The following is a 25,424-nucleotide window of genomic DNA, read 5'->3' as shown; positions in this document are numbered from 1 at the left end:
ACCGAATTCCGCCCGAAATAACAAAACCCATATTCGGTTGCTAGATGGGCCCAAACTTAAGATTTGGCGCAATGCTCCGATTCCGAGTCCATGGGGACTCGCGAAAATGACCATCGAGCCAAGGCTTCACAAATCACCCCCAGCCTAGAGCTGGAGTACTAGGCGAACTACGAAGAGTGCTCTCATCTCAGCCCATCGCTGACTTCTTCCGGCGCCGCCACGGCACATCAAAGTCCACCCTAGAAGCTCCAAACTGACCTCCCCCGAGCTCTGAGCCAAGGAGCGCCTAGTAGGCCCTCCCCTACCCTCTATGAGTCAACCTCCTGCTCAAATGGCCTTGAACTCCCGAACCAAGGGCAAGCCTGAGGCCGTCCCCTAGACTTTTCTTGTGGCCACTCGGGGTTCTGACTAACCCTCACTACGGCCAAATCTCACTATTCCGGTGAGATATGACCACCAAGCGGCCAAATCCAACCTCGCCGTGCAGAGACCGACCAAAAGAGGTTGACTAGAGCCATGAGGGTGGAAGTCCACGGGCGGCGGCGACATCAGTAGGTGTTGGCTGCGGCCTCCCCAATGGCAGCAACGGGGCAACTTTTTTATTTAGATTATATTACTCTTAACAATTTATGTTGACTTGAGGGGCATTTTGGTACTTATAAGGAGCGGAAAAATGAAAATCTTAATATGCCCTGCTTTAGAAGTCCAACCAAGCAAAGAATTTTGATACGGAATTCCTATTTCAATCCCCTCCGATTCCAATCTCAATTCCAACTTCTTGTTAATTCTAGACGCAAGATATAACCCAAACTAAAACCAACGCAGAAAGTAAATGCTGGAACATGTAATACAGGATCTAAAGAATTGGCAGTACTGAAACCAAATGAGCTGCAGAATTCAATTTAATTACTCCAACAATGACCATCAAGCATCTATAATCTAAAAAGGGCTATCTTCTCTGGTCCAAAATCTAAAGTACTTATAAAGAGAGATAATTGAAGAGTGCAAAAGTTAACTGACGGTACCTGTACCCAGTCTTCTGCAGTTTAGATTAATCAACAGCAAGTATGTTAAAGACAGAAAGCCGAAGAAACCAAAATCACCGTAATCAGCATCAAAAACCTCTGAAACCTACTTTGTCGCCAATGATGAAATCAACTATACCTTCCAATAGGCAGTCAAGTTGCCCAGTAATGTCCAGATTTTCGAGTGATAATATCTGTACCCAAGAGCTCAAAATCAAACTTCTTGTTCTCCAGAATGAAACGGCAACAAAATTACGACTCGCAAGGAGGCCCAGAATTTACACGTCTTGGAAAAAGCACTCGCTACCTTCTGACCAAGCTCCTATCTAAATTTTGCATTTGGCTTTGTAGGAGAATAAAAGATGGAGCTTGAAGGCTTGATTTCCTGTTTATCAACCCTTTTCGCAGCAAAATTAGTTTCAGATTCATCATCATCACTGTCAATGCTGTCTCGAGTAAATCTATTCTGGTATGCCCTCCGCTTTAGAAGAAAGACATTGAAATAGTAGCTAACTAATTCCTCTCTGCTCTTGTTGCGGAAAGCTTTGAACATATGATCCCAGAAGCACTTATACTGTGACTGGGGGTTGGACTTCACTATGACAGCAAATCTGTTCTGTTCTTCCTCCGTCCAAGAGAGTTCCACCTCCTCACCCATCTTATCTAGTTTCAAGCGGAAGAATGCTGAACCAAGTTCAAGTTTTAGTTTCATTCTTTTCTCAGCAATGTGAAACCTTATGCATTCTGCCGAACCTTGGATTTGACAACCACATGAATCTTGCCTTCCCTTCCCAATTGGATCTCTTTCAATAAGACTTCTGTGTTCAGTTTTCTCCAGTGGCCAGATACGAGTCCCTGACCATTTGGAGTCACTTTCAGAAGTCACTTCATCCCATTCCGGTACTTTAGCTTGAAATTGGGGGCCAACAGGAACTTTCTGTTGGGCACGCATGCAAAAGAATGAATCTGCAGTGGAGTAATCAGAAGTTATGTTGCCATCTCCGTGATCCTCTGTCCTTGCCATGTGTGGATCGGGACTTTTCTCCAAGTTACTTTGAGTGCCCGAAGAGAATGAGTCAGAACAGGCTTGGCCAGGAGATAGCCCTTTCCCGGAAGAGGACCTAGCCTTGCCTCTTGACCTGTCTCTAAATTTGTAGCTGGATCCATAATGAACCTCATACATCACCGGATGCATCTTCTGAATTTTCTGGAAAAGAGACATAACCATAAATATATTTATCTACTTTAGCAAGAAATTATACTTTCAAAAAATTATACTTCTTTTCTAAAATGGAATAACACTTCGAGAATACAGAGTGTAGATACAGCTGATGTGTAGTTTTCACTTCATGAGTACAAAGAAGAGATGGAAGCGCCATCAGCAATTGACTATAGTGACCGGCGGATATTTCCCACCCAATAATATCTTGGAGGAAAGTTCCTTGCAGGCATTGGTTTGGACAAGCTAATTTGCATTTCACATGAATAGCAGTGTAAGAAAGAGAGGTTAAAAGACCAATTAGTTTGTAGATACTCGGCACATTAAATACACATTTGCATGTCAATTCTAACCTTGACTTCACATTATCCTGGAAAACATCTCTCTTTTAGATGATAAACAAGAAGCTTTCACAAATAGTACCAATGGGGCACAGCCATATGTATAATAGCAAATGGAAAACAGAATGTACGATGGAGCTAATCCAAATGATAAGCTAGCAAGGTTATCTTATCCACAAAGCACGTGAATGTCATCTCTCTTTTTTTCTTTTTTGGTGCATCCAGAAGATGTGAACTCTTTTACTCTGGTCCATCTCTATATAATTATAAACAAGGATTCTGCACAATTATCACCACCAGCAAAAAAAAAAAAAAAAAAAAAGGCCAGAGAAAGAGAGAGCAAGTCTTCTGCACTCTCAGTCCACTATGGTAATACATGAAGAAGTGAGCACACGGGATGCTTATCCAGAAGGAAGTAATCAGGTCAAATCATTACTCATCAGGCAACAACTATTTGCACTTAAATGGTTCCTGTATTGCTGTCATAAAGCCAAGAGTAATGTCATACACATGCATTCATACAGACAGAAGCTGGGAAGTCGCAGGCAGTGTATTTGTATAATGGGCAGAAGAGAAAAATAACTTCTGCAGCCTCATGTACCTGCCAATTTGGAGGTTCACTGGCTACATCGTCATGTCTTTTGATTGAAATAGCCTCCCGAGCCAACAACACTTGCTTCCACAGCTCTTCACTCCCTTGAGATTTCCACTTTGACCTTTCGGGCAAAGAGCCAACTGCAGGATGACAAGGGTCTTTTGCAACACCATTTAGCCAGTCGAGCATTCTGCAAAAGGGGTCTCTCTTCCTAGGACGGCGAACCTCTTTCCTATAAACTTCCGGATCCAACAAGATGACATCATCGTCCCTCCTCATGTTCCCTCCCTCTGAATCGGCCACCACACTCACAAACTCATCATCAGGGGAACTCGCTACATTCTTCTTCCTTTTCGGAACCGAGCTGACTAAATACTCCTCACTGATTTCATTGTGCACTCTCTTTGAGGGGCTGTTGCATTTCTTATCAATATCTGCCTCCAACACTTCACTCTTAGCATCGCCCTCATCACAAAGATTATCACCACCAGCGGAAGTAATGACCCCCTTTCTCGAGTCGAATGGAAGGGAATCCTGGTCTTCGACACACATCTTACTTTCATCCAACTCCTGGCCCATGCTCTTCACCTCGTCCCAAGAATAAGTCTCACCCAAATCCACATCAGCATTCAATCCCCCAAATTCCATAAAAGACTCCTCAAACCCGCCTGTGAACTCCATAACCTCCCAGAGCAGAACGGGGGCGATTAAAGCAGCAGCACTTCATGTCTCAACATTCAAATACAGGCTACACATCAAAAAACTCAGCCTAAACCAGTTCAGATCCTCGCGCTCCAGATAAGCAACTGAAGACGGGAACCGGACGAGCGCCTCGAGTTAAAGTGTTACGAGATGAAAACCACAGACAAGGCAAACCAAGCAGCCACACTAAGCTATCAGCCAAGCCGGCTTCAGAAGAAGTTCAGAAGACCTGCCATGGACATCTGACGAGGATAAGCAAGAAAAATGGAGGTAAATCTGACAAACGGCACCTGAACAGATAGCAAACAAGGCATTACGCAACCAACCGAAGAAACAAAACGTAGATTCGTCGAGCGAGAGAGGAAATACTGGAAAACGAGATGAAAGATCGAGGCCGTGTAGATCGGAGGCAAGGCCGGCTGGAGGTCCGAAGAGATTGCTTTTGGCGGGAAGGTTGAAGACCGATCTAGGGCTTCTATTTTTTGAAGCATCCGCCACTACAGTATGGTATGGTAAGCCCTCCGCTACGCTCTACGCTGATTTCATCCCCCGCGCTTTCTCTCTCTTAATTGCATTGAAGCAAAGCACATATTTACAATTTCACAGAACAGAAGGAAGGAAGAGAGAGAGAGAGAGAGAGAGAGAGACATTTCGAGGTTTTCATTTCAAAATTTTTTTCACTGAATGAAATTGAAATGAAATGTCCCTGAAAATAAAAATACGAAAAGGAAATTTGAAAAAAAAAAAAAGGAAATAGAGAGAGCCACAGCGCAGAACAGTACCGTCGTTGGCCCCTCTCGCGCTTTGGGCTCTACGAATTCTCCGTCCGTCCCTCTTCCTCTCCCTCTCTCTCTCTCTAACATACCCAAATTATTTCTTTTTTTTACAACATGGCACTGGAGAGAATGATGATGAAAGGTGGGGATGGACTTGGTGAAGAGGAAGGGTGGGATTGGGGGGAGGTATTTATATTTGGGCTGAAATGATTTTGCTAACTATGGTTAAGAAGTAACCACTATGGTTGGTTAAGTTAGGGCTCTGGTCAAGTTTCAAAATTTCTCTCTCTCTCTCTCTCTTTTTTTTTTTAAGGCAATTTAATAGAGAGGAAGAGACGAGGAAAGGAGAAGGTATTTGTGTAATTATATATCACATGACGCTATCTCACTAGATATAAAAAAAATTATTTTTGTCAATAATTTTTTTGTGTGGAATCACTAAAAACTAAGAGAAATTAGATAATTTTATTGGCTTTATGACATTACCATATAATAAACCCATTACGTATAAAACTTTATCGGATAAAGAAAAGGGTTTCTTGATTGAAAATTTAGTTGGGAGAAAGCAAAATTGTCATCAGATCTGTATTCCATGCTACTAAAACTCTTATCGAGATAAGATATAAAGAGAGCCATTTACATCGACTTAATCTGGACCAACGATTGTTATGAGTTCGACATCAGTTGTGATGATACATATACAGTAACTGTTGACATTGGATCAGCAGTAGATCGAACTTTGTTCGTGCAAGAATCTCTCCTTCTTTTAAACCTAGAAGGCGCTTGGTGGATTCTTGGTGATTAAATTACTGGTAATGCACATTCCCATCAAGGTGAAAATCCACATTTTCATCCCCGATGGTAATTTACATCACCATCTAAGTAGAAATGTAAAAGTGAAAATGTAAATTGCCGTGGCCCCATGAAAATCATGTGAGGCCAGAAAATTTAAATCAACTTTTCTCAGAATCCGCATAGATTATCACGTGCCAAACGCCACCCAAGAAGATCATGCCATAGAAAATTAGCGTAGCGAAACATCACTTGTACTTGACAGAATTTAGAAGCAAGGTTGAGTCGATGCCCAAGAAAATTAGCATGGTAGTGTACACTCTCATTTGACAATTATTAGATTTCATGTTTGATATTCGTGGTGAAACCCTTTTATTAGTTTGGATTTCAATTTTATTATATTATCTGGATAATTTTTTCTCATATTGTTCTTAATATTCATTTGCAATAGAAAATTTTAATTTTTCATTAAAAAATTTAGGCTTTGTTTGGTTTTGGAGTTTTTTTTACTCTACTCCATTTAACTATATTTATCTTCAATTCAACAACACGGTCATTACTTTTTTACTTTTTTTCAATTTTTTAACCATTCAATTCAATTTTTAATACTAAATTTTGTTAACTATTTTTTTTTCACAATTCGATAACACAATCATTACTTTCTCTCAATTATTAATTACTTTTTCTTTTTTTTTTCTCATAATTCAACAACACAATTATTTCTTTTCGAGAATTGAAAATTTTGTTTCATTCTTTAATGGGTAAATTGCACTGGTGGTCCAAAAAGTTTTATAAATGTTTCAAGATGGTACAAAAAGTTTTTTTTGCTACTTGATAGTACAAAATATTTCAAAATCGTTTCTTTGTAGTACAAACCGTTAAATCATGATTGACGCCGTTAGCAAAATGCTGATATGGCAAGAATATTATAATAAAAAATATTTCTTAATTCTAATTAAAACTCTAAACTTTTTAAAATTTCAAAACGATCTAAATTTTTTGGACTTTTTAAATTTTGCCTCAACATTTTCTCTCCCTCCACTGTTCATCGTCTTCATCCTCCCCCTCTACTATTCATCATCTCGCCGAGTCGAAGGCGACTCCTTGGGCGAGGACGGCTCGATCACCGGAGCCTCCGATTTCCCAGTGGATCCGGGCCATTTGGGGAAAAGCCGAGTTTTTCTGGCCTTAGCGTTCCGGCGATTCTTCGAATCGACGAAGCACGACTTCTACCCTACTCTTTCTCTCACGGTTTTTGCCAGAGGGTGAGTCCTCTGGAGGTCTTGACCAGAGGTAACCGGCTTCGAAGCCAATCAGAACCGCAGCTCGAATTCACATCGAGACCCCCAATTCCATAAACCCTAAATCGGAAACAGAGCAAATTCGATCAACCCCACCTGAGCAAATTCAACCCAATTCCCCAGTGAGAGGCAACACCCACCAATGAACACGACCTAGGCAAATTCGACGAAGCACAACTTCTGAGGCTTCAGGAGTCCAAGAAGCGTAGCCTTGGACTTCGAATTATCAGAGAAGCGTTAGGAACTAGAGTTCGAGCTCGGAACCAGGCTCGGGTTCAAGTTGGTGGAGCTCCGAGCTTGAACAGTGGAGGGGGAGGAGGAAGACGATGAACAGTGGAGGAAAGAGAAAGTTGGGGCAAAATTGAAAAAGTCCAAAAAATTTAAGTCGTTTTGAAATTTTAAAAAGTTTTGATTTTTAATTAAAAGTTCGCCTGACCCCCATTCGACCGGATCCAGTGATATAGATGCCACATCAGTTTACTATTTCGACAGGGTTAGAAAAGAGCTGACACGTAGTGAGCCACGTCAACGTCGCTTGATAGCGTCAATGGTGAATTGACGGTTTGTACTATAAAGAAACGGTTTTGAAACATTTTGTACTATCAAATAGTAAAAATAAATTTTTTATACCATTTTGAAATATTTGTAAAATTTTTTGGACTATCAGTGCAATTTATCATTCTTTAATATAATAATTATTTATGATCGTTATGAGTTAAAAGAGTCACACAACCACAAACCGGAAATTATAAGGCTAATGTTACGCCTCTTAAATGCACTTGGCGACTTATATATATATATATATATATACACATATTTTGTACTATTATAATAATTGATTGATTGATTTGTGGATAGCTATTAATCACTCCGGCTTATACCACGAGATTTGATGGACAAATTTTGTTTTCGGTGATAAGGGAGGCACGTAGGTTTAATACAAGAAAAGAAGATAAAGCTAAATAAAAGGCATAAACTCCAATAGTTAAGATCGAATTCAAGACTTTTTGGTTTCGGATTGCATCTTGTGTCACTACACCAAAATCCCTTCCTCGGACAAATTTTATCTTAAAATTGAGTACGGTGCATATAGAACTAGTTACCAAATCTAATTTTATAATTTTAGCAAATCAAATCTTAAGAATCAGTTTCAACTTTCATGCACACCAATCAAATTTTGAAACCACGACCATGTTCTCTCAAATATGAGAGAATATCTTTAAATGGTCATTTCTCATGTTACAGTAATGACGAAGAGCCTAGACTACCTCCTGTGTGCTAATAAATTCATTTCTTAATTTGTTTGCTGAAATTATGTTAGTATTCCCTTATGTAACTTTTTTTGATGAAGAGTTCATTTCATTCATAACTAATAAGGAAGATACACATAGAATAATATATACATAATAAACCCCCACCATAACACATATCACAATACTACACAGACACAATATTAAGAAGCCGACCAGTCCGTACAAGCAACAGGTCTACCGATGTACGCACAGTCAAGACTGTGGAGTGTGGATTCCGAAACATATAAACAGGTGAAGGAGAAGCTTTAGGGCATGTTTGGTTCGCGGGATTAGGTAAGGAAGGGATTAGCTATTCCGTACGTAATAGATTGTCTGGCATTTGGTTCACCGGATTACGGAATAAGTATTCCGACTGAACTGACTTATCCGGTTTATATGCTGATTAGGGATGCCCCCCAGCACAGTCCGGATTAGGATTTTCGGATCTGGAAATGGACGCAAAAGGACAAAAATACCCTCGTCTTCTTTCACTAATTACAATCGCATGCCATCCCATAAAAATGTGTCAGAGGTCGACATTTCCCTTTCGGAAGAACATCCGAAACCCTAGTAGAGCGCCAAGCCAAGCAATTTCTCATCGATTCCTCGCGTTTTGCTGTCGATTCGTTCGTCTCGTAGAGGAAAAGGGTTGCGGTGTTGATCTCCGCCACTCCACTGCCGGTAGGAAAGTCGGAGGAGAGACAGAAACTCGCGGACCTCCCTCGATTCGAAGAAGGTAGAGTTCAAATCTCCGAGGATTTCTTCACTTGCTTTTTCAGTGTTGATTGCTTCTTGTTTATTCCACCCATTTGAGTGATTTCCGATGTTTATTTTTGCAGGAGAAGCCTTTGCAAGCCAAGCTGTTTCCGTCCCCGTCCCCGTCCCGGTTCCTGGCTCCTAACCTACAGACAGGACCTCCGAGCATCCTTCTCCAAGTCGGCAGCTTCATCCTCAACTTCATCCTAGGTATTTTGTCGACCTCAGCTAGTTCCTTCCATTGAAGGTCTAAATTAGAATTAAGATCCAGTGGTTGGGACAGTCAAGGTTTTAATTGAAGGTCTGGTCTTCTTGATTGAGCTTTTTGTCCTTGTTTCTAATGAATGAGAGAAGAGCTAGAACTAGTGATGGAGGCTTGGAGCTCCCGTGCAACCTAATGGCTCCTCCCCAGTTTTCTTCTCCGTGTAATCTAATTTTTAAATTTTATTTAATGATTGAAAATATTTTTATTAAATGTCTATTCATTGTTAATTATTTAATTAGTAATTAAATTATAATATACGATAATTTTTAATTGTAAGAGAACATGTTTTTATTAAGATAAGTTTTTTGTTAAGTCATTAGATAATTATGCTTATTAAATTATTAAAATAATTAATTTTATTAATAAACAAAAATTTTACTAATTTAATTAAAATAATTAATTTTTAAAAATTATTTACTTTTAAATTATTTAAAATGTTTATTTTTTATTAATTATAAAAATTGCCATTAAAGTTTTCTATTTATCTTATATAACCCATTAGATTTAGTATGAAAGGCATTTCTATCTTTTTACCCTATTCATGTTATTTCCATTCCTTATTCAATCCAACCAAATATCAAAATTATAATTCTCAGTTTTGCTATTCCCTTCAACCAAACAAAAAAATTTAATCAGAATTTTTATTATATTCCATATCTATTCTATTTCATGTCTATTCTATTCCAGCGAACTAAACGTAGTCTTGTGTGAACTATAAACTGCGCTTGTCGTTGCCGGAGCCTCCATTCGAACTTACCGTCGATGCCTTTTGGGACCTGTTGACAAGTCAAGCATAGATCGCATTTATTCAGGCCACAAAACAACGAAACCCCCAACCCCAGCCAATCGGTGGCCGCCCGATCGACCACCCCTCAAATCCATCCCTCAGCCCCCGACCACCCATTGATCGACATCGAAATCAGAGACCTGCACTAGGATGACACCAGCTCCGTCTCTTGCTCTTCACCGATCAGTTCCAGCCTTGGCTCCTCTCCACACTAGACGGCGACAAGGGGAATTGGCTAGATGTGAGTGGATCTACCACGAGGCAACCAAGAATCGATCGATTTTAGAGACTCGAAGTTGAGCTTTGGGCTAAATCCAAGAGGTTGACCGATGTAGCAGCTACCGACCTGCCAAGAAAGATGATATCTACTTGTGGCGGAAGACGAAAGGGAGAAGCATAACGATGGGGGAGAAGGAAGACTGAGCGGCGCCGAACGCGTCCTGCTAAGCTCGAACGCGCCATGATGCGCCACTCTCTAACTGATCGGAGTTGGTATGGAGGCCTCGAGAGAGAGGAAAGAGATGCCCAGTTTTTTCTTTTTCCCTTATGTACATGTGAAAGAACTTAATACTATAATTTCTATGAAAGATTAATGTACAATCATTTTACGATAATTATAATAGATTCATTGAAGAATCTCTCTACATGTGAAAGAACTTAATACTATAATTCTATGAAAGAGTAATGTACAATCATTTTACGATGATTATAACGTAAAATATAAATAAATTTTTTAAAAGTACGATGATATGGAGTGACAAACTAAGCTTTTAGTGAGTGGATTAATCTTTACCTGCAATGTATGATTCAAAATTAACTAAAAATATATTGTGTGCATAATAGGTTGGATACAAAGGATCGATTGCTAAAATGGAGGATTTTGCTTGCCGCAGCTGAATGTGAATTTTGCAGTACGCAGTTAGAGACTCGAGACCATCTTTTTTTTTAATGTCCAGTTACTCAAGGAATTTGGAAAACTATATTGGCTCGAATTGGCTTGCATAGATCTGTCGTGGATTAGAATACGAAGCTTTCTTGGATCTCTTCTCTTCGTGGCAAGAAACTCGATGTTATTTGTCTTAAGCTTCCGTGAACTCATTACATATACTGTATATGGAGGGAAAAAAACGATAGGATCTATCAAAGTCAAATCTCATCACCAACTGTTATAGTACGAAAGATTTTTGCAGATGTGCAAATGAAGTTGTCTTTTCACCCCTAAGTCACTTTTAAGATTGTACATTCTAATGTTGTCATATGCTTCATCTTTCTAATGGTGCTCACAGTTAATTGGTAGACTTTTGGGGTATCTTGGTTTGTACAGGTTGTACTAGGGTGAATGGCTTCTTGGTATAAATACATTTTGCTAGTAATGAAGTATTGCCATTTATAAAAAAAAATCCTGTGATCGGGGTTAAGTCAGCCAAATGAGTATTGAACACAGGACTTCTTGGTCACTTGGAGATAGCGTGCGCCACTGCACTACACTTCTTTGATATTATGAATAACTTTGACACCAAGTAAGTTATGTGTATCTTCAACAATGTTCTTGTATATTTTAAGTAAATCACTTAAGAATAAATTACTTGGGTTCCTCTTATTTCTTAAACAAAAAGGGTAAATGTTCATAGAAAAAAATGTAAATGGGGTAAATGGCCCATACAATCATATACTTTCCAATTTTTTTTCCAGATTTAACACGTACTTTCTACATGTTTTATAAAATCACAATGTGTTTCATATTTGCCACAAATATAACACGCGAGATGTTTTCGTTAGATGATGATGTGACACGTTTGAATTAGCACCACATCATCATAGATAAAAGAAATAAAAATAAAAATAAAAATTAGAAAAAGAAAAGGGAAGGAAACCCTAATTCAGTGACCAGGGTGTGTAGACAGCCAACCGACCGAGGTTGTCGCTCCCCAATTATGACAGTAAATTGGCTGAAGACCATATTGTTATCACCTAAGGTTTTGATCGAGGCCGAAAGGCATCCAATTGATGCCATATCTTGTGGGATCATGATCTAGCCTTGATGGGAGGTTTTTCTAACACCGATCAAGCCCTTAGGGGACGTCAATGGGGTTGTCGGCCACTACATTGACGTCGTCTAGGCTAGACGATTCGATGACCGCTACGTAGGACGACAATCAGGGATGCGAAGCCTCTAGTTTAGGTTATATATTGGCCCCGCCAAATATGGCCTCAATCAGAGGCCTTCTCAGTCCAAATTGGAACCTAAGCAACGACAGTTGGGTCGCTCGGCACCCATTGTTGCTACTAAGGAGCGACAACCCCTGCTCAGTAGTTGTGGCAGCTGCCCAACCCATCCCAGCCACCGAGCATAGGGTTTTCTTGTTTTTTAATTAGAGTTCAAGTCACATGGTTTTTTAATGATATTTGTTTGGAATGCAGTTTAGAATTAAGTAATCTTACAAAAGAATTTCAGATATAAAATTAAGGTTGTATTTTAGCCCGATTCCAAATCTTACTCAAATTTTACATCTTTAATCTTATTCTTATATCTTTTGAAATCCAAACAATAAGATTCTATTAAAGTGAATTGAATTCTTGCACTTAGGAGGTTCTAAACTGAATATTGCACCATAAAATTTCCATAGTTTTACTTACTCTTTCTTGCATGTAATTATGTGACATAATTATAAAGAATGATCATTTAAGATTTTCTCTCATCAAGAAAAGATCAGTGTCATAAATTTTGGAAATTAGGGAGACACTTGAAGTTACATATAAAGAAATCCCTATCTAACCCTTTAACCTAACGTTACATCTGGTTCGCTAACATAGAACTGAATATGGATAAGAATCGAGAGAGAATAAAATTGAATAAAATTTTATTGGTTTGGTTAGAGAAAATAACAAAACTATTGAAATATTTTATAGTTGGTTGGTCAATATATACAAGTATACCCATGGCTTCGACGACGATCCCAAGCTACCCTATGCTCTTGATCCCTTATGGTAGGTTTGCATTGGACTCACAGACCCAGCCGAGAAGTCATGGGCAAACCTAGGCTCGGGAGCCCTTAGGATCATAGAGAGAGAAAGGTTTTTCCCTATAAAAGCTTAGGCACCCGAGCCTTGGTTTGCCCATTCCGGTTACTCTTGACCTATGGGATTGGTTCGCGAGCCCAACGTGAACCCAACTATAGGTCTCACGAGCCCTAGGCGGTTTAGGTGCATGAGCCAAGAGGCTCGTGAACGGCTTGTGAGTTCTCGAGCCATTTCAACCGAGATCTCGGTCATCAAGGTCAGATCTAACCTTAACCTCGATCTTGAGACCAGTCGGAAGTGGCATTAACCACCATCAAAGGTGTACTGTGGTTGGTGGTGACTACGGACACATGGTAGAGAAGTGACGACAACGAAGTGGCTGACTTCGAAATTTTGAAGACGAGTTGAGGACATAATAGTAATTTGACATCTAAATCCTCATGGGGAATTGCTACGGGGATGGTGGTGTGGAACATGAGCATTCTCCATCGGTGGAGGATCTGAGGCCATCCATCTGGATTCTGAATCTTGATTCTGATTGTGAAACAATTTAAGGAATATTAATTTCGTATAGAATAAATCCATGACGGAATTCGGATTCCTGCCAATCAAACATGCCCTAAAAGTTTAGAATTTACGTAGTTGTGTATAGAGGAGAACTCAAAAGGCTTCACAACAACATCTTTACATCTAATTATCTAGGGCTGAAAATTTTCGATACAACGGGATATGGAGTTAATCTGGCTCAGATTAAGGTTAAATGCATTTCATGTTTAGAAGGGTTAAACCTGTTTAAACACGATAAATCTTCGTGTTTAAACAAATTCAACTTGCATAACCAGTTTAGACAACTTTATTATATTAATGAACCTATTTAATCTATTGTATCCATTTATAAAAGAAATTATTATCGTATTAATCATGTACGAGTTCATTCATTTATGTTAGTTGTGTCATATCTTGTAGGTATGTATACGTATAAATTTATAGAGGTGTGCGGGTCCGGATACCCTATTTTTTTCATGGTACTCGAACTTTATCCTGTATGAGACAAGTTCCAAGATTCTGGAATTAGACCTTACCTTATTAGGACCTGGAATCAGAACTTGTCCAAAACCTAAATTAGGTTCTGAGTATCCTATTGGAACCCGTAACTTTTTCTTTTATTTTTTCTCTTCAAAAATAATAAATGAAATAAATAATTAAAATAAGAAAGATCTCATTTACAATCACGCAAAACAGATAAATGTCGATATAGATTAATTGGTTCACATCCTTCCATCCATCCACATAACTAAATAATTATGTAACTCTCATTATGATTATATAATAGACAAAGCAAATAAGCCACTGAAGGATTATGTAGCTATTTAGCAAAAAAAAAGAAGAAGAAAGAATGATGTAGAGTAAATAAGCTTTCCTTATGATTCTGTAGTTACTATATCGCAAATAGAGCATTATGTAAATATAAAATATATATTTTTAAAAAATATAGGTCCGCGTGTTGATTCCATGGGTACTTGGATGTTGGATCCGAAATTTATTTTTACCGGTTCCTTAAATTACTATTCGGACTCTACCCCATTTTTAATTGAAGTTACTCGGACCCTACCTTAACGGGTAGTTTCCAACTGATTACAGGTATACCCGGTATCCATACACACTCCTATAAATTTAGATAACCTTAATTAAATGGGTTGCACCTTTCAACTCAGAATTAGTCGAGCCATGTATGCATTAAGGTTTTTACGGCACGAACTCATTGAGACACGGTCCATATAAAAACGAAGATGCACAAATTGCAAGACAATGATTGCATTAGGACTCGGACAAGAATTGAGTAGTGAACCACTCTTCCATAGGTCTAATCATGCAATGTGACTATCCCAATGATATGAACAATGAAGTCGACTTATAGGACTCCGACCAACTAGGGGGCGCTTGGCCCAACATGTTTCTTCTACGGGCATCTTGCTTATATATTTTTCTAACAGCCCGTTTGATTGACCTATTTTTTTAAATAAAAACAGTTGACACTTGCGCATTGCGTGATAACTTTTTTTTGTTCAATTTTGTAATATCAAAAGTTGATAATTAACACAAATGTCATACATATAAATATAAATCTGAAGAAAAAGTATGTGAAAAGCTACATATTTTACCAAGTAGATCTAATAAATAATAGAAAGCATGAGTGCAAACAATGCGTAATTCAGTCTCATATAAACGCGAATAATATAATCATGTAATATAAATTCTATAAAGTTATCCCGATGGTTAAATGAAGCAACTTCATCGGTGGAGACCCAAGTTTTCTTGTCTTGTATTTATAGGCATATGATCCATTGAACTTGAATAATTTCACATATATCGATTAGTTCTTTTCAATTATAGACAAACTTTTAATTTTTTAAGAAATTTAATTATATATTATTACACACAAATGATATGGACACAAATTTAAAATACATCGAATATGACACAAGCAAAATATAATGTAAATTTATTGAACCGGATTTGAAAGTCAATGTAATGTGGAGCCACGAGTTTGTAATTCCGCTTATGTGGTGCTTTCTCGTTTACAAGTTCCGGCTTTTATATATTATAATTGATTGATTGATTATCATCGAGGCTCGACCTGGATTTAAATTCTTCCCTCTTTTATATATTATCGAGGCTCCGGCCATTCATTGTCATACTAAATTGGAAATTTAAGCTCAAATCATGAAACACCATGAAAGAAATCATTCGGGGTTCATCTCCCCCAGAATTTTTGCTCCAAGCAGTCTTCTTTCTGAAAGCATCTCCTATAAGTCTTTTTGGCAAACTATTCCCCATAATAGTCTTATACTCTCTTTCATTTGTTTTTTAGTCCCTAATAATTTTTCACTATTTTATTTTAAGTCCCTTTATGAAACTTATTAAATAAAAGATGGAAAAAATATTTAAAAAAGAAAGACATGGTAAAATTACAAAGGGAGGGATGGTGAGTGGCCACAGGGTTGGGCATGCCGCAGTTCGATTCGGAAATCATGCTGAAACAAAATGTTTCAATTTTTTGACCTAAAAAATGCTTTAATACTGTTCGAGGTTACAAGTCCAAACTATAATCACTTTATGAGAAAAATCGAATCAAATATAACCCCTTTTTTATTCCGTTAACTTAATTTTTCTTTAAAAAATATATTAAATTAGATAGAAACAATTGGGTTTGATTCCATGGAACGCAATTGTCATGAGTCAAACCGTAATATATATATATATATATATTTTAGTTCAATGTTTTTCTTATTTCATTTTCAATTTATTGAGTTGTTTTACTTATCTTAGTGTATTTAAGTTATTTTAGTATTTTTCTAGAAAATAAATTTAACTAAATTGGTTAGGTTTAGTGGACCATAATTAATCGAATTGAATACAATAAATTATTATCGAATTTCTTTTTGGTTATAAATCGCATTGAATTAGAATCAATTTGAGAGGTTTGGTTATTGTTTGTTAGATTTGATTGGACTCGTGGCTTAATTGGATTTTTTTTTTGTTTTCTTTGTACACCATTGGGTCCATCCCCAACATTGACCCCGGCCCCTCCGAATAGTGAAGATGAGAATCACCATACTCATTTAATATATTTGGCTTTTTTTAAATCAAAAAGTGATTAAGATTCGAATTCATCATTCAAACTTAATCATTTTTTACGAGCAAACCGAAGAGAACCATGCCCACCTCCAGGCCCCCACACCACCCCATTCTCCCCATTTTATATCCCGTTGCTTTTTATTTGTGTTTTTCTTTTTCTTTTTCAATTTTATAAGTTTATGAAGTGGACCTCAAATAAAATAGTAAAAGAGTTTCAGGGACTTTTTTTCGGTAATAGAGTTTCAAGGACTTTGAAAACAAATGAAAAAGTTTTATAAGACTATTGTGGGAAATATTTTTTAAGGAAAATTATTATGGGAAATAGTTTTAAAAATGAGACTATATTCGGCAAAAAGTCTCTCCCTTAGGGAGCAAGTGGAGTGGGTTTCCCCACCCGTGGGACCCCATAACCTCTCTCTTTTGTTTTTTTTTTTAATTTTTAATTTTCAATTTTTAAACTTTTTTTAATGAAAGTATATAAATTTAAGTTTGGGACGCCACTTGATATCCAAAGGCTTATGAACCCGGTTAATTTAGGTTCAAGCGAGATCAACTCGCTAAGGAAACTTCTCTTTCCAATTACAAACGTCAAATCACCTAAAATCAACGCATACAAATTAAGAAATTTATTTCACACACGGGGATCTTACTATGTTTTTTTTTTCATAATTTATTTATTATTTAATGTAAGTATACAAAATTACAAACTTTTTTTTAGCAACACCGCTGATATTCAAACGCTAAATGAACTCGATTAAAAAAGGTTCAAGCAGGGTCAATTCACTAAGGAATAAGTCTTTCTATCCAATCTTGTCATTAACGGGAAATGATTATGGGTCTGTCTCCCCCTAGGAGCGAGTGGGGTGGGTTTCCCCACCCCTTTTCTCCTTTTTTTTATTTCAACTTTTTTTATTTTAAATTTTTTAATGTAAGTATATAAATTTTAGTTTTGGACACCACTTGATATCCAAAGGTTTACGAACCCATTTAATTTAGGTTCAAGCAGATTAACTCACTAAAGAAACTTTTTTCTCCAATACAAGTATCAAATCAACTAAAATCAACGCACACAAATTAAAAAGTTTATTTCACACACATGGATCTCTCTATGTTTTTTTATTTAAATTTCCATTATTTATTTATTATTTAATATAAATATACAAACTATTTTTTTTCTGAGCAACACCACCTAATATTTAAACACTAAATGAACCCGATTAAAATATGTTCAAGTACGGTCAGTTCACTAAGGAATAAGACTTTCTCTCTAATCACAATCACCAAATTATCTAAAACCAATGCATGTAGGTAAAAAAACCTATTTCAATGTATCACCAATTTAAGTAGTATCTTTTTATTTATGATTTAAAAAATGTCCTTTTGTCGATTAATTCAAGTTTGAGCTTATCTGTTGAATGTGACTAATTCTCGCTCGGTTGACTTGGTTGTGACGACGAGATTGTTTTATTGGATATTAGACCCCTATTACGGATAAAGTTTGCCACTTAAAATTAGTGGGCCACTTAATGCTTATTATATTGTGATCATGGTATTCTAATTAGATTATTGAAAATTCAAATTAAAATTAGGAAGGAAATCTATTAAATTTTATACCAATAAAATATTAAATATTTAATATAATCTTTTAAAAATATTGATCATTTACTATCAATAGAAAATTCATAATTTGTATTTGTAAGTAGTTTTATTATTAGTTTTAACTATAAAAACTACTATGATAAATCAAAAATTGAAGAAAGTTTTTTCGAATCGTGGTACGGCACGGGATTACAGTCTAGTTAAATATAATATGAGAAGAAAAAATAGAGACAGCAAAACGTGGTGATTGCTAATGTAATTAATTTAGATTAACTCACACGGAAAATAATTTATATTAACTCAAGCCATTACATAAAAAAAACTCGCCTATTTATTTATAAACCAGTATCATAAAGTAAAAGTTCTTAAAATAATTCAGCATAATTCTGAACGCATATTAAAAAATCTCCAATCTATCGAGAGTTAACAAATTGAGTCAATCTTACAACCTGTCAGTTCGAATTCTTAGGTTTAGCACGAGCTCAATCGTTTATACGATCAGTGAAAATCTTACATGGTATCGGGACATATTTAATGTGTCTACATGAGCTCACATCACGCCAAGCCCATGTTGAGGGTGGGTATTTAGGGTTATATGTCCTGCTAACACGTAAAAGCCCAAGAATGGAAAAGTGCGGGTGTCCGATTGACACATGAAAGAGTTGTTGAAGAGTGATTTAAGTCTACGTCGCCTGATTAACACACGAGGGCACGGGTGTTGAGAGTGGTAGGTTCGTGTGTCTGATTGACACGTGAAGATAGATGTTGAAAATTAAGAAATTGAATCAATCCCACATTAGAAAGATAAGAAGATATTCATGAATTTATAATAGATTGAGTACCACAACCTATCAATAAGATCTTATATCGAATACGTTAATTTCTAAAATATTGAAATAATATCTCTAATACGTCCTCCTCTCCATCTCCGACTCCAGAGCCCAATCTTCAATGTGTCAGCCATACCACTTGCAAGTCCAATGCGAGGGGCTTGCCTAGAACTTAGGGCGATCCTTATCATGGTAGGTAAAGGCTTGCACCTACGAGCCTTGAGATCAAGGCTCTTTGAGACCTGGGTCGACTCACAAGCCTTGAGCCCAGTGGTCCCAACTCAGCCACTGGGCTAGAGAGAGAAGGGGAGAGTGTTTTGAGGTAATTGTCTAAATACCGAGAGCGTTTTGAGATTTTTTTTCTTTTTCTTTTGGCAGCCATAATTTGAATTGCACTCTTTTTTTTTATTGTACACTTTAAAGATAGCAAAAATTAGATCTACCACACAAATGCCATTCTTTTCTTGCCCAGGAATTTTTGCCATGTACAAAGACAGCAACAAGGAAAATCCGAAAAAATGAAAGAAAATGAATATATAACTAAAAAGTCATTAAAAAAAAAAAGAAATAGTATTGCTACGTCATATCAACCAATTCCTCTTGGGCGGCCCCCCATTGCCTCATCCTCTCTGATGCTTGCTCGACCTGCACAATATCCAAAATCATTTCAAGAAACAAAATGGCAGTTCAATTGAATTGACAATCTGAGATCAGCGAATTTGAATGCTTTTGTGTTTCGTTGATCAGATCGTGTCTACTTATTAACGCCTTTGCTGCGATATATTAATGCAATAGAAAATATCGATTTTGATGAGTTAGAGCAGAGACTATAAAGAGGAGATTGATGATGCTAACCTCTTTGTTCCAGTTGGTTTTATAGATGACATGCAAGAGTATGAATGTCTGCAGCAATGTCCCACATATCATTCCAATCCAAATGCCCTACAAATAAAGGCCATACTTCCTTTGATTAATTAAATTAAATTTATTTCCCCCCAAAAAAAGAAGAAGAAAATCCTTATCTCATATGAAGGGCGAATAAATTTTGAATAAATTCATCTTCTTTTTTTTTTAAGAATTATTCTTAGTGGTTAGAAGAAAATGATGAGATAGCTATATATACTTTACCCGAACTTTTAAACTTGTTTTGTAACCCAGAAAAAACCCGAGAGGCAGCCCCACTATGTAATAACAGAATAAGTTTATGTAAGCCACCAGAGCTTGCCAACCTCCCCCGACAGCAACACCTGCATACAAAATCGAAATTCTTTTGATCTCAGCGATTAACTTTGTTCGAACTTTGAATGTCTAGATGATCATTTTTCTGGGGATCCTTTTTCTTCTGCTTTGGTACCTGATATGACCGGCTGTACACTGTTGAGTATCATAGTTACACCGAGAAGGTAAGCTAACTTAGCGACTGCCTTCTGCATCCTGATGCTATCGGTGAATATGACCGCGAAGTGGTCCCTACTCGCCAGGATAATCATGGCGGATAATATCCCAATGATGAGGGACTCGACCACCGTAACTATCACGGAGTACTTTGCCGCCCTTGGGTGCCTGGATCCGAGCTCATTCGAAACCCGAACGCTGAAATGTATGAGGAGCTTGATTCATTAACTGGAATATAATTGATTTGGTGGAGGTGGACTAATACGTGAAAATTGGATAAAGATTTGTTACCTTATGGCTGCATTGATTCCTATGAACAGCATTCCTTCCCAGCCGTTGATGTTCATGCTGAGGAAGAAAACACAAAGAGAGTTTTAATAGAATGCACTGATTTGAGGAACTTCAATTCCAATAGTAGGCTTAGTATAGTAGCAACAAAGAAGGTATAGAGAGGGGAGGGGGGGCCCACCCACCAGATTGAGAGGGACCCAACGGCAATGATTGGCTCTTCAAGGTGACCAGTGAGGACAATAATGGTCATAAAGTACCAAATCTCCAGGCACAACATAACCGCCGATGCAACCGAAAGCTTCACAAATCCCCAAATGTCCTTAAAAGCCAGCCATGACAATCCTTTCCACCCTTCCTTGCACCACCCCACCACATATATTACCTGCCAATCCATTTCCCATATCATATCACACGTTAGCTCCTGAATACGATACATATACATCGCACTTTATTGCGTGCACCATTAACGACCTCAAAATCATTTGATATGTGCACTCTCTCATAACAAGAGATGACATAATTAATTATTCGAACTTTTTGTAAATGTTTTTTTTTTTTGGGGGGGAATTAATGAGATGACAAGTTTGCTCTACAAGAAAACGAAATTTAAAAGCAAGTTTTATGTCCTAAGCCAGAGCATGATCACTACCTGAGCCACGGCGATCGCCCAGGCTGAAATATTGTAAGCCGCAGCAGCCCCTGCCAGCCCCCACTTGAACACGTTTACGAACAAATAGAGCACAAAGATGTGGATGATGAGGGCGAAGAATCCGATCCAGGCCAGGACCCCGACCCGACTCTGGGACTGCAGGAACTTTTGGGTTGGGAAATTGATGGCGAGGGAGAACATCTGCGGGATGACTTGGACCGTGAAGTGGCCTGCCATCTCGGCGATATCAGCCTCCTGGCCCAACAGCTTCAGAATAGGGGTCGCATACACGTAAAGTGGGAGCAGCAGGATGCACGCAGCAAGGAGGATTATCCACGACCTCTGCATGTAGACCCCGAGCATGTGGATTTGCCCAGCCCCAAATGCCTGCCCGCACAGCGTCTCGAGAGCGCTCCCCATCCCAAGCTGCATATACAAATTATTAGTCGCGACAATTGAAATGTACAGATTAGATGACTTGCTTGTTACGTTGGGAACGGAAAGGGTGGCAATCCCAATACGGTTATAATTTGTATATGTTTTGTGCTCATTATTGCTTTTATCATATCCTCCGTGCCAAATTACAAATTCCATTGCCATCGATAATATATATCTATATAGTTCGTCAGAAGGTACGATCGCGGATCGGGAACAACAGTTTGGTGAACCTAACGACTATGCGCACCAGAAACCCAAAGGAGAAGTTGGCGATGACATTGAGGCAGATTGCCACGGCGGAGAGCTCCACATCCCCGAGATGCCCCGCGAATATATTCGTGAAGGAATTGATGCCGTAATTGCAGAGGATGTTGAAAGCAATGGGCCCTGCAATGGACCAGAGCTTCTTTGATTCCAGCGAGCAGATGACCTTCGCGTCATCGAGGGTCCTCACAGGAGGGTAGTCGGTATCTCCCTCAATCGGCCCCAACACCGTAGTTGGTGCGTGGTGGAGCTCGGCTGCCTCCATGGAGGAGGGCAGCCCTCTTGGAGGCGGGGAGGCGGGCGCCTCGGTCACCGCCACCAAAGCAGCAGCATCTTCGTTACCCTTCGCAATTTTTGCGGCTACCGGTTGACGACAAGCAGCTTCTTTTTTTGTCTTTTTTGATTTGACTGGTTTCTGATTTGATCTTGACGTTGAGGTTTCCTATGTTTCTGTTTCTTTTGTCCGTAACCCAATGGGGAGAGAGGTTTGGGAGGGACTAAGAAGAAGGAGAAGGCGCCACGTGGATGATGCAGTAAACAAAGGTGGCCACCAATGAAACGTACAGCTATATATAAATAAAAATCATGATAAAGACAATATGGAAAAAAGGCTCATTTTGGAGGTAATCCGGAACACAGCAAGCTAAATGATATTCTCTATTGATCCAGTCGGCTAAATACCGATGAGGGTTCTCTTTTTCTGTTAGAGGAACCAATTGTAGTTATATGCCAACGAGAGCCAATTCAAGACTGTAACAATCACAATTAATATTGGACGAAGCGTTCTGCCCTTTGTGTACATCTTCCCATATCCATTCCTGAAATCACCGGAGGCGGACACAAAAACATACCCCAATGAAAAGATAAACAAATCGCAATCTGTACAAGGCAATTCCAATTTAAAAAGGAAAAAAAAAAATTTGGCTCGACAATGAGACGGCCCTTCCTGCATTTCAACAAGACCTATGTCATGCACAAGAACCTAATAAATACGAAACTTTCCACAGGCTTTGAGCCAAAGAAAGGGAAGAAAACTGAAAATCCTCTGTATGGCGAATTGATCATATGTACAGCAGGAGACTGTCCATAGATTGTCCCGGATCAAGGCCCATTCAGATGACGAAAGAACTGGAATTAATAGAGCTTCACTAGTAGATACACTAGTCAAAGGAATGATCCAGTACTAGAACCTGTTTGTGACAGAAAATATGATTTCAGTTTGCTTTTTATACCGTCAAACTTAATAAGCAGCAAGGATTATTCAAAGAAAGCCTAGATCTTTGAGCACAAAGTGCATGATATATTAAATAACTGATATGCTTCTTTTTGTGCGGTGAGAGTGTGCAGGACCTTATCACAGATGGGGCAGATATCACTTCTTTCCATCCACTCCAGTATGCAAGAGAGGTGAAAATGGTGTTCGCATTTCGTCACAAGTCTTGGGTTTTCCTCGTCATATTCTGCAGTTGAAGTCCCAGAAAATTTGACTCTTGTTACGCTAAACATTGAAATAAGTGAAAAAGAAATCAATTCTATCACCCTGAAACATAAGAGAAAAATACCTTCAAGGCAAATGGGACAATCATCCTCTTCATCTGCAGCAGTAGAAAGATCAACTTCTTCTGACCTGGACAGTTCTCCTAACTTCTTCGGCAAGATGACCAAGGGAACGGTTTGAGATTTGCAGTCTGTCTTTGAAGGATCTCTGCCTCCACCTAAAGTTTCGAAACTACAGCCCCTACCTATAGCAGAATCATTTTCTGTTGATTGTGACCTCAACAGCACATCGCAGGGCAACGGTGCGGGTGGGGCCTGAGAATTGTTGGGTATCGGTGCTTCGAGATTCAGATTGACTAGAAGCCCTGAAGTGATGGTGGGAATTGGACCATCGCGAGATGCAAAGGAGTCGTGCTCTTCTAGCGTTGGTGGATACTGCAAGAGAAACCAGCAAGTTGGACACAGAAGAAAAAGATTTCCTTTTTCTAAAATCAGAAAGAGACATATTAAATGAAAAACCATCTGGACCTCCAATCAAGTGCGCCTCCACCATTAAAAAGGGAATGGCTGGTAACTTGGTCTTGTATAATTTCCGTATTTTCAGAAATTTCAGAAACTTAGCTTCTGAGCTGTGGAAATAATTTCACCTCGCTGTTTTAAATTTTACGAGATCATGAAGATACGGAAAGAAATCCAGAGTTACAGACCCCAAGACTTCTCCATGTTCACACGAGTTAACAAACATTGGCTTAAAAATTTTTGTGATAGAATGAAATATTCAGAATCCTTCCATTTCATATAAAATGATAGCAATTCAGACATGAGATTAGAAGGGTTACTGACGTAATAATACGTAGTTGCTCCATGCAAATGAGTTTTTCTAGCAGAACAGCAGCAGCCTCCCATTCCCACTTGTTTCTAATTTTATACACCTGAGACAAGCTGAGCTCCGAGCATTTCTCTGGTAATTGAATAGCAATAAAACTCATATGAGTGCTGACCAAATACCCAAATCAATCTTTTACACGGACATAACATCCTCGATAGATCAATATGACACAACACACCGAGACAGATGTGCACTCATCAGGCAGTGCAAAACGCAACACAAATTTAAATCATCCAACCAATTTTAAGTCTTGACCACGTCGTCTATCAGCAGTCGCATATAACTGCTAATATGGGAATTTCAGCATAAACATCACCTCATATATCCATGAAAAGGACAAGCATAACGGAGTATGCAGACTGGTCAGTATCGACTTTCATGTAGAGACATCAGAAGTTATGCCGCGAAGGGTATATTCCAAGACACGAATTTTAACAGTGTTGTGTATAGTAGTTGACACTCCACCGGTACTGAATCACACAGACAGCAGAAGATAAGACCCCAAACCTTACTAAAGCTTAAGCTGTAATATTTGGCGTGATACTACGGTGATCGTTGATTTGACCCCCCCGGGGGGGGGAAGGAACTTTATACGGTTATAGAAGAGACAATAGACCACACGGGACCAGAGCTGACTAAAATTAGCCAGAGAAACGTTAACGCGAGTCACAAACTGCAGTTGCAGGCAAGAACCGAACATTCCCAACATCGAAAAATCGCATCTTTTAGCACAAAGTAATGAAATTGACCCGGGAAATCGGTTTAAACAGCAAAAACTCTGCAGACAGGGGCCACAGAGGAATCACTTGATGAGAAAAACTGTGATGCTTGATTTGATAAGCATAAAAGGGAGTAGAGAGTTAGCAGGGTAACGAAGAGAGGGTGAAATCTCTCCATTATTACCTCTCGGAGAGAGAGGGAGAGGGAAGAGGGAAGAGGGAAGAGGGAAGAGCTCAGGCGGGCAAGGTTTGATGAAAGGTGGAGGGGAAAGGGGAGGGAGAGAGGTTCCGTGAGGAGTTTTCGTCTGTTGCTGCTTTTCGTGGTTTTCCGCTCGGTCTTGT

The 25,424-nt window shown here is 38.6% G+C and overlaps 3 protein-coding genes across 9 annotated transcripts; all 3 read right to left on the bottom strand.

Annotated features, from left to right (window-relative positions):
- Positions 1–851: 851 nt before the first annotated feature.
- On the bottom strand, positions 852–4,812 carry LOC116205004 (AT-rich interactive domain-containing protein 1). 7 transcript variants are annotated; one of them, XM_031537413.1, is made up of 4 exons: positions 4,665–4,812; positions 4,252–4,446; positions 3,187–4,111; positions 852–2,232 (listed from the first exon to the last, which is right to left on the bottom strand). In XM_031537413.1, exons 3-4 carry the CDS (start codon positions 3,859–3,861, stop codon positions 1,348–1,350), a joined length of 1,560 nt encoding a protein of 519 aa, XP_031393273.1. In that variant the 5' UTR covers positions 3,862–4,111; positions 4,252–4,446; positions 4,665–4,812; the 3' UTR covers positions 852–1,347. The 7 variants fall into 7 exon arrangements, with proteins under 7 accessions (XP_031393273.1, XP_031393278.1, XP_031393275.1 ...); XM_031537418.1 differs by lacking the exon at positions 4,252–4,446 and having other exon boundaries at positions 3,187–4,172; XM_031537415.1 differs by lacking the exon at positions 4,252–4,446.
- Positions 4,813–19,337: 14,525 nt separating this feature from the next.
- LOC116203627 (protein DETOXIFICATION 34) lies at positions 19,338–22,595 on the bottom strand. Its single transcript, XM_031535445.1, has 8 exons — positions 21,961–22,595; positions 21,276–21,701; positions 20,809–21,008; positions 20,627–20,683; positions 20,295–20,533; positions 20,069–20,187; positions 19,796–19,882; positions 19,338–19,585 (listed from the first exon to the last, which is right to left on the bottom strand). The coding sequence occupies exons 1-8, from the start codon at positions 22,240–22,242 to the stop codon at positions 19,517–19,519; spliced, it is 1,479 nt and encodes a 492-aa protein (XP_031391305.1). The 5' UTR covers positions 22,243–22,595; the 3' UTR covers positions 19,338–19,516.
- A 153-nt stretch (positions 22,596–22,748) lies between these two features.
- Positions 22,749–25,424, bottom strand: LOC116203633 (probable E3 ubiquitin-protein ligase RHB1A). The gene is made up of 5 exons (XM_031535452.1): positions 25,267–25,424; positions 24,318–24,435; positions 23,540–23,909; positions 23,328–23,437; positions 22,749–23,167 (listed from the first exon to the last, which is right to left on the bottom strand). The coding sequence occupies exons 2-5, from the start codon at positions 24,378–24,380 to the stop codon at positions 23,138–23,140; spliced, it is 573 nt and encodes a 190-aa protein (XP_031391312.1). The 5' UTR covers positions 24,381–24,435; positions 25,267–25,424; the 3' UTR covers positions 22,749–23,137.

Source organism: Punica granatum, chromosome 4, assembly GCF_007655135.1.
Source record: "Punica granatum isolate Tunisia-2019 chromosome 4, ASM765513v2, whole genome shotgun sequence".
Taxonomy (NCBI): Eukaryota; Viridiplantae; Streptophyta; class Magnoliopsida; order Myrtales; family Lythraceae; genus Punica; species Punica granatum.
This window is presented reverse-complemented; position numbering and strand designations above follow the sequence as displayed.

Coding starts and splice junctions, on each gene's coding strand:
- LOC116203633 (XM_031535452.1), bottom strand. CDS start 24,380: ATGGGAGGCTGCTGCTGTTCTGCTAGAAAAACTCATTTGCATGGAGCA. Junction 23,910..24,317: donor GAGCAACTACGTATTATTAC/GTCAGTAACCCT, acceptor TTTCTCTTGCAG/TATCCACCAACGCTAGAAGA. Junction 23,168..23,327: donor TCTGCCCCATCTGTGATAAG/GTCCTGCACACT, acceptor TGTCACAAACAG/GTTCTAGTACTGGATCATTC.
- LOC116205004 (XM_031537413.1), bottom strand. CDS start 3,861: ATGGAGTTCACAGGCGGGTTTGAGGAGTCTTTTATGGAATTTGGGGGA. Junction 2,233..3,186: donor GTGAACCTCCAAATTGGCAG/GTACATGAGGCT, acceptor TCTCTTTTCCAG/AAAATTCAGAAGATGCATCC.
- LOC116203627 (XM_031535445.1), bottom strand. CDS start 22,242: ATGGAGGCAGCCGAGCTCCACCACGCACCAACTACGGTGTTGGGGCCG. Junction 21,009..21,275: donor GGGCGATCGCCGTGGCTCAG/GTAGTGATCATG, acceptor ATGGATTGGCAG/GTAATATATGTGGTGGGGTG. Junction 20,684..20,808: donor GTTGGGTCCCTCTCAATCTG/GTGGGTGGGCCC, acceptor TTTCTTCCTCAG/CATGAACATCAACGGCTGGG.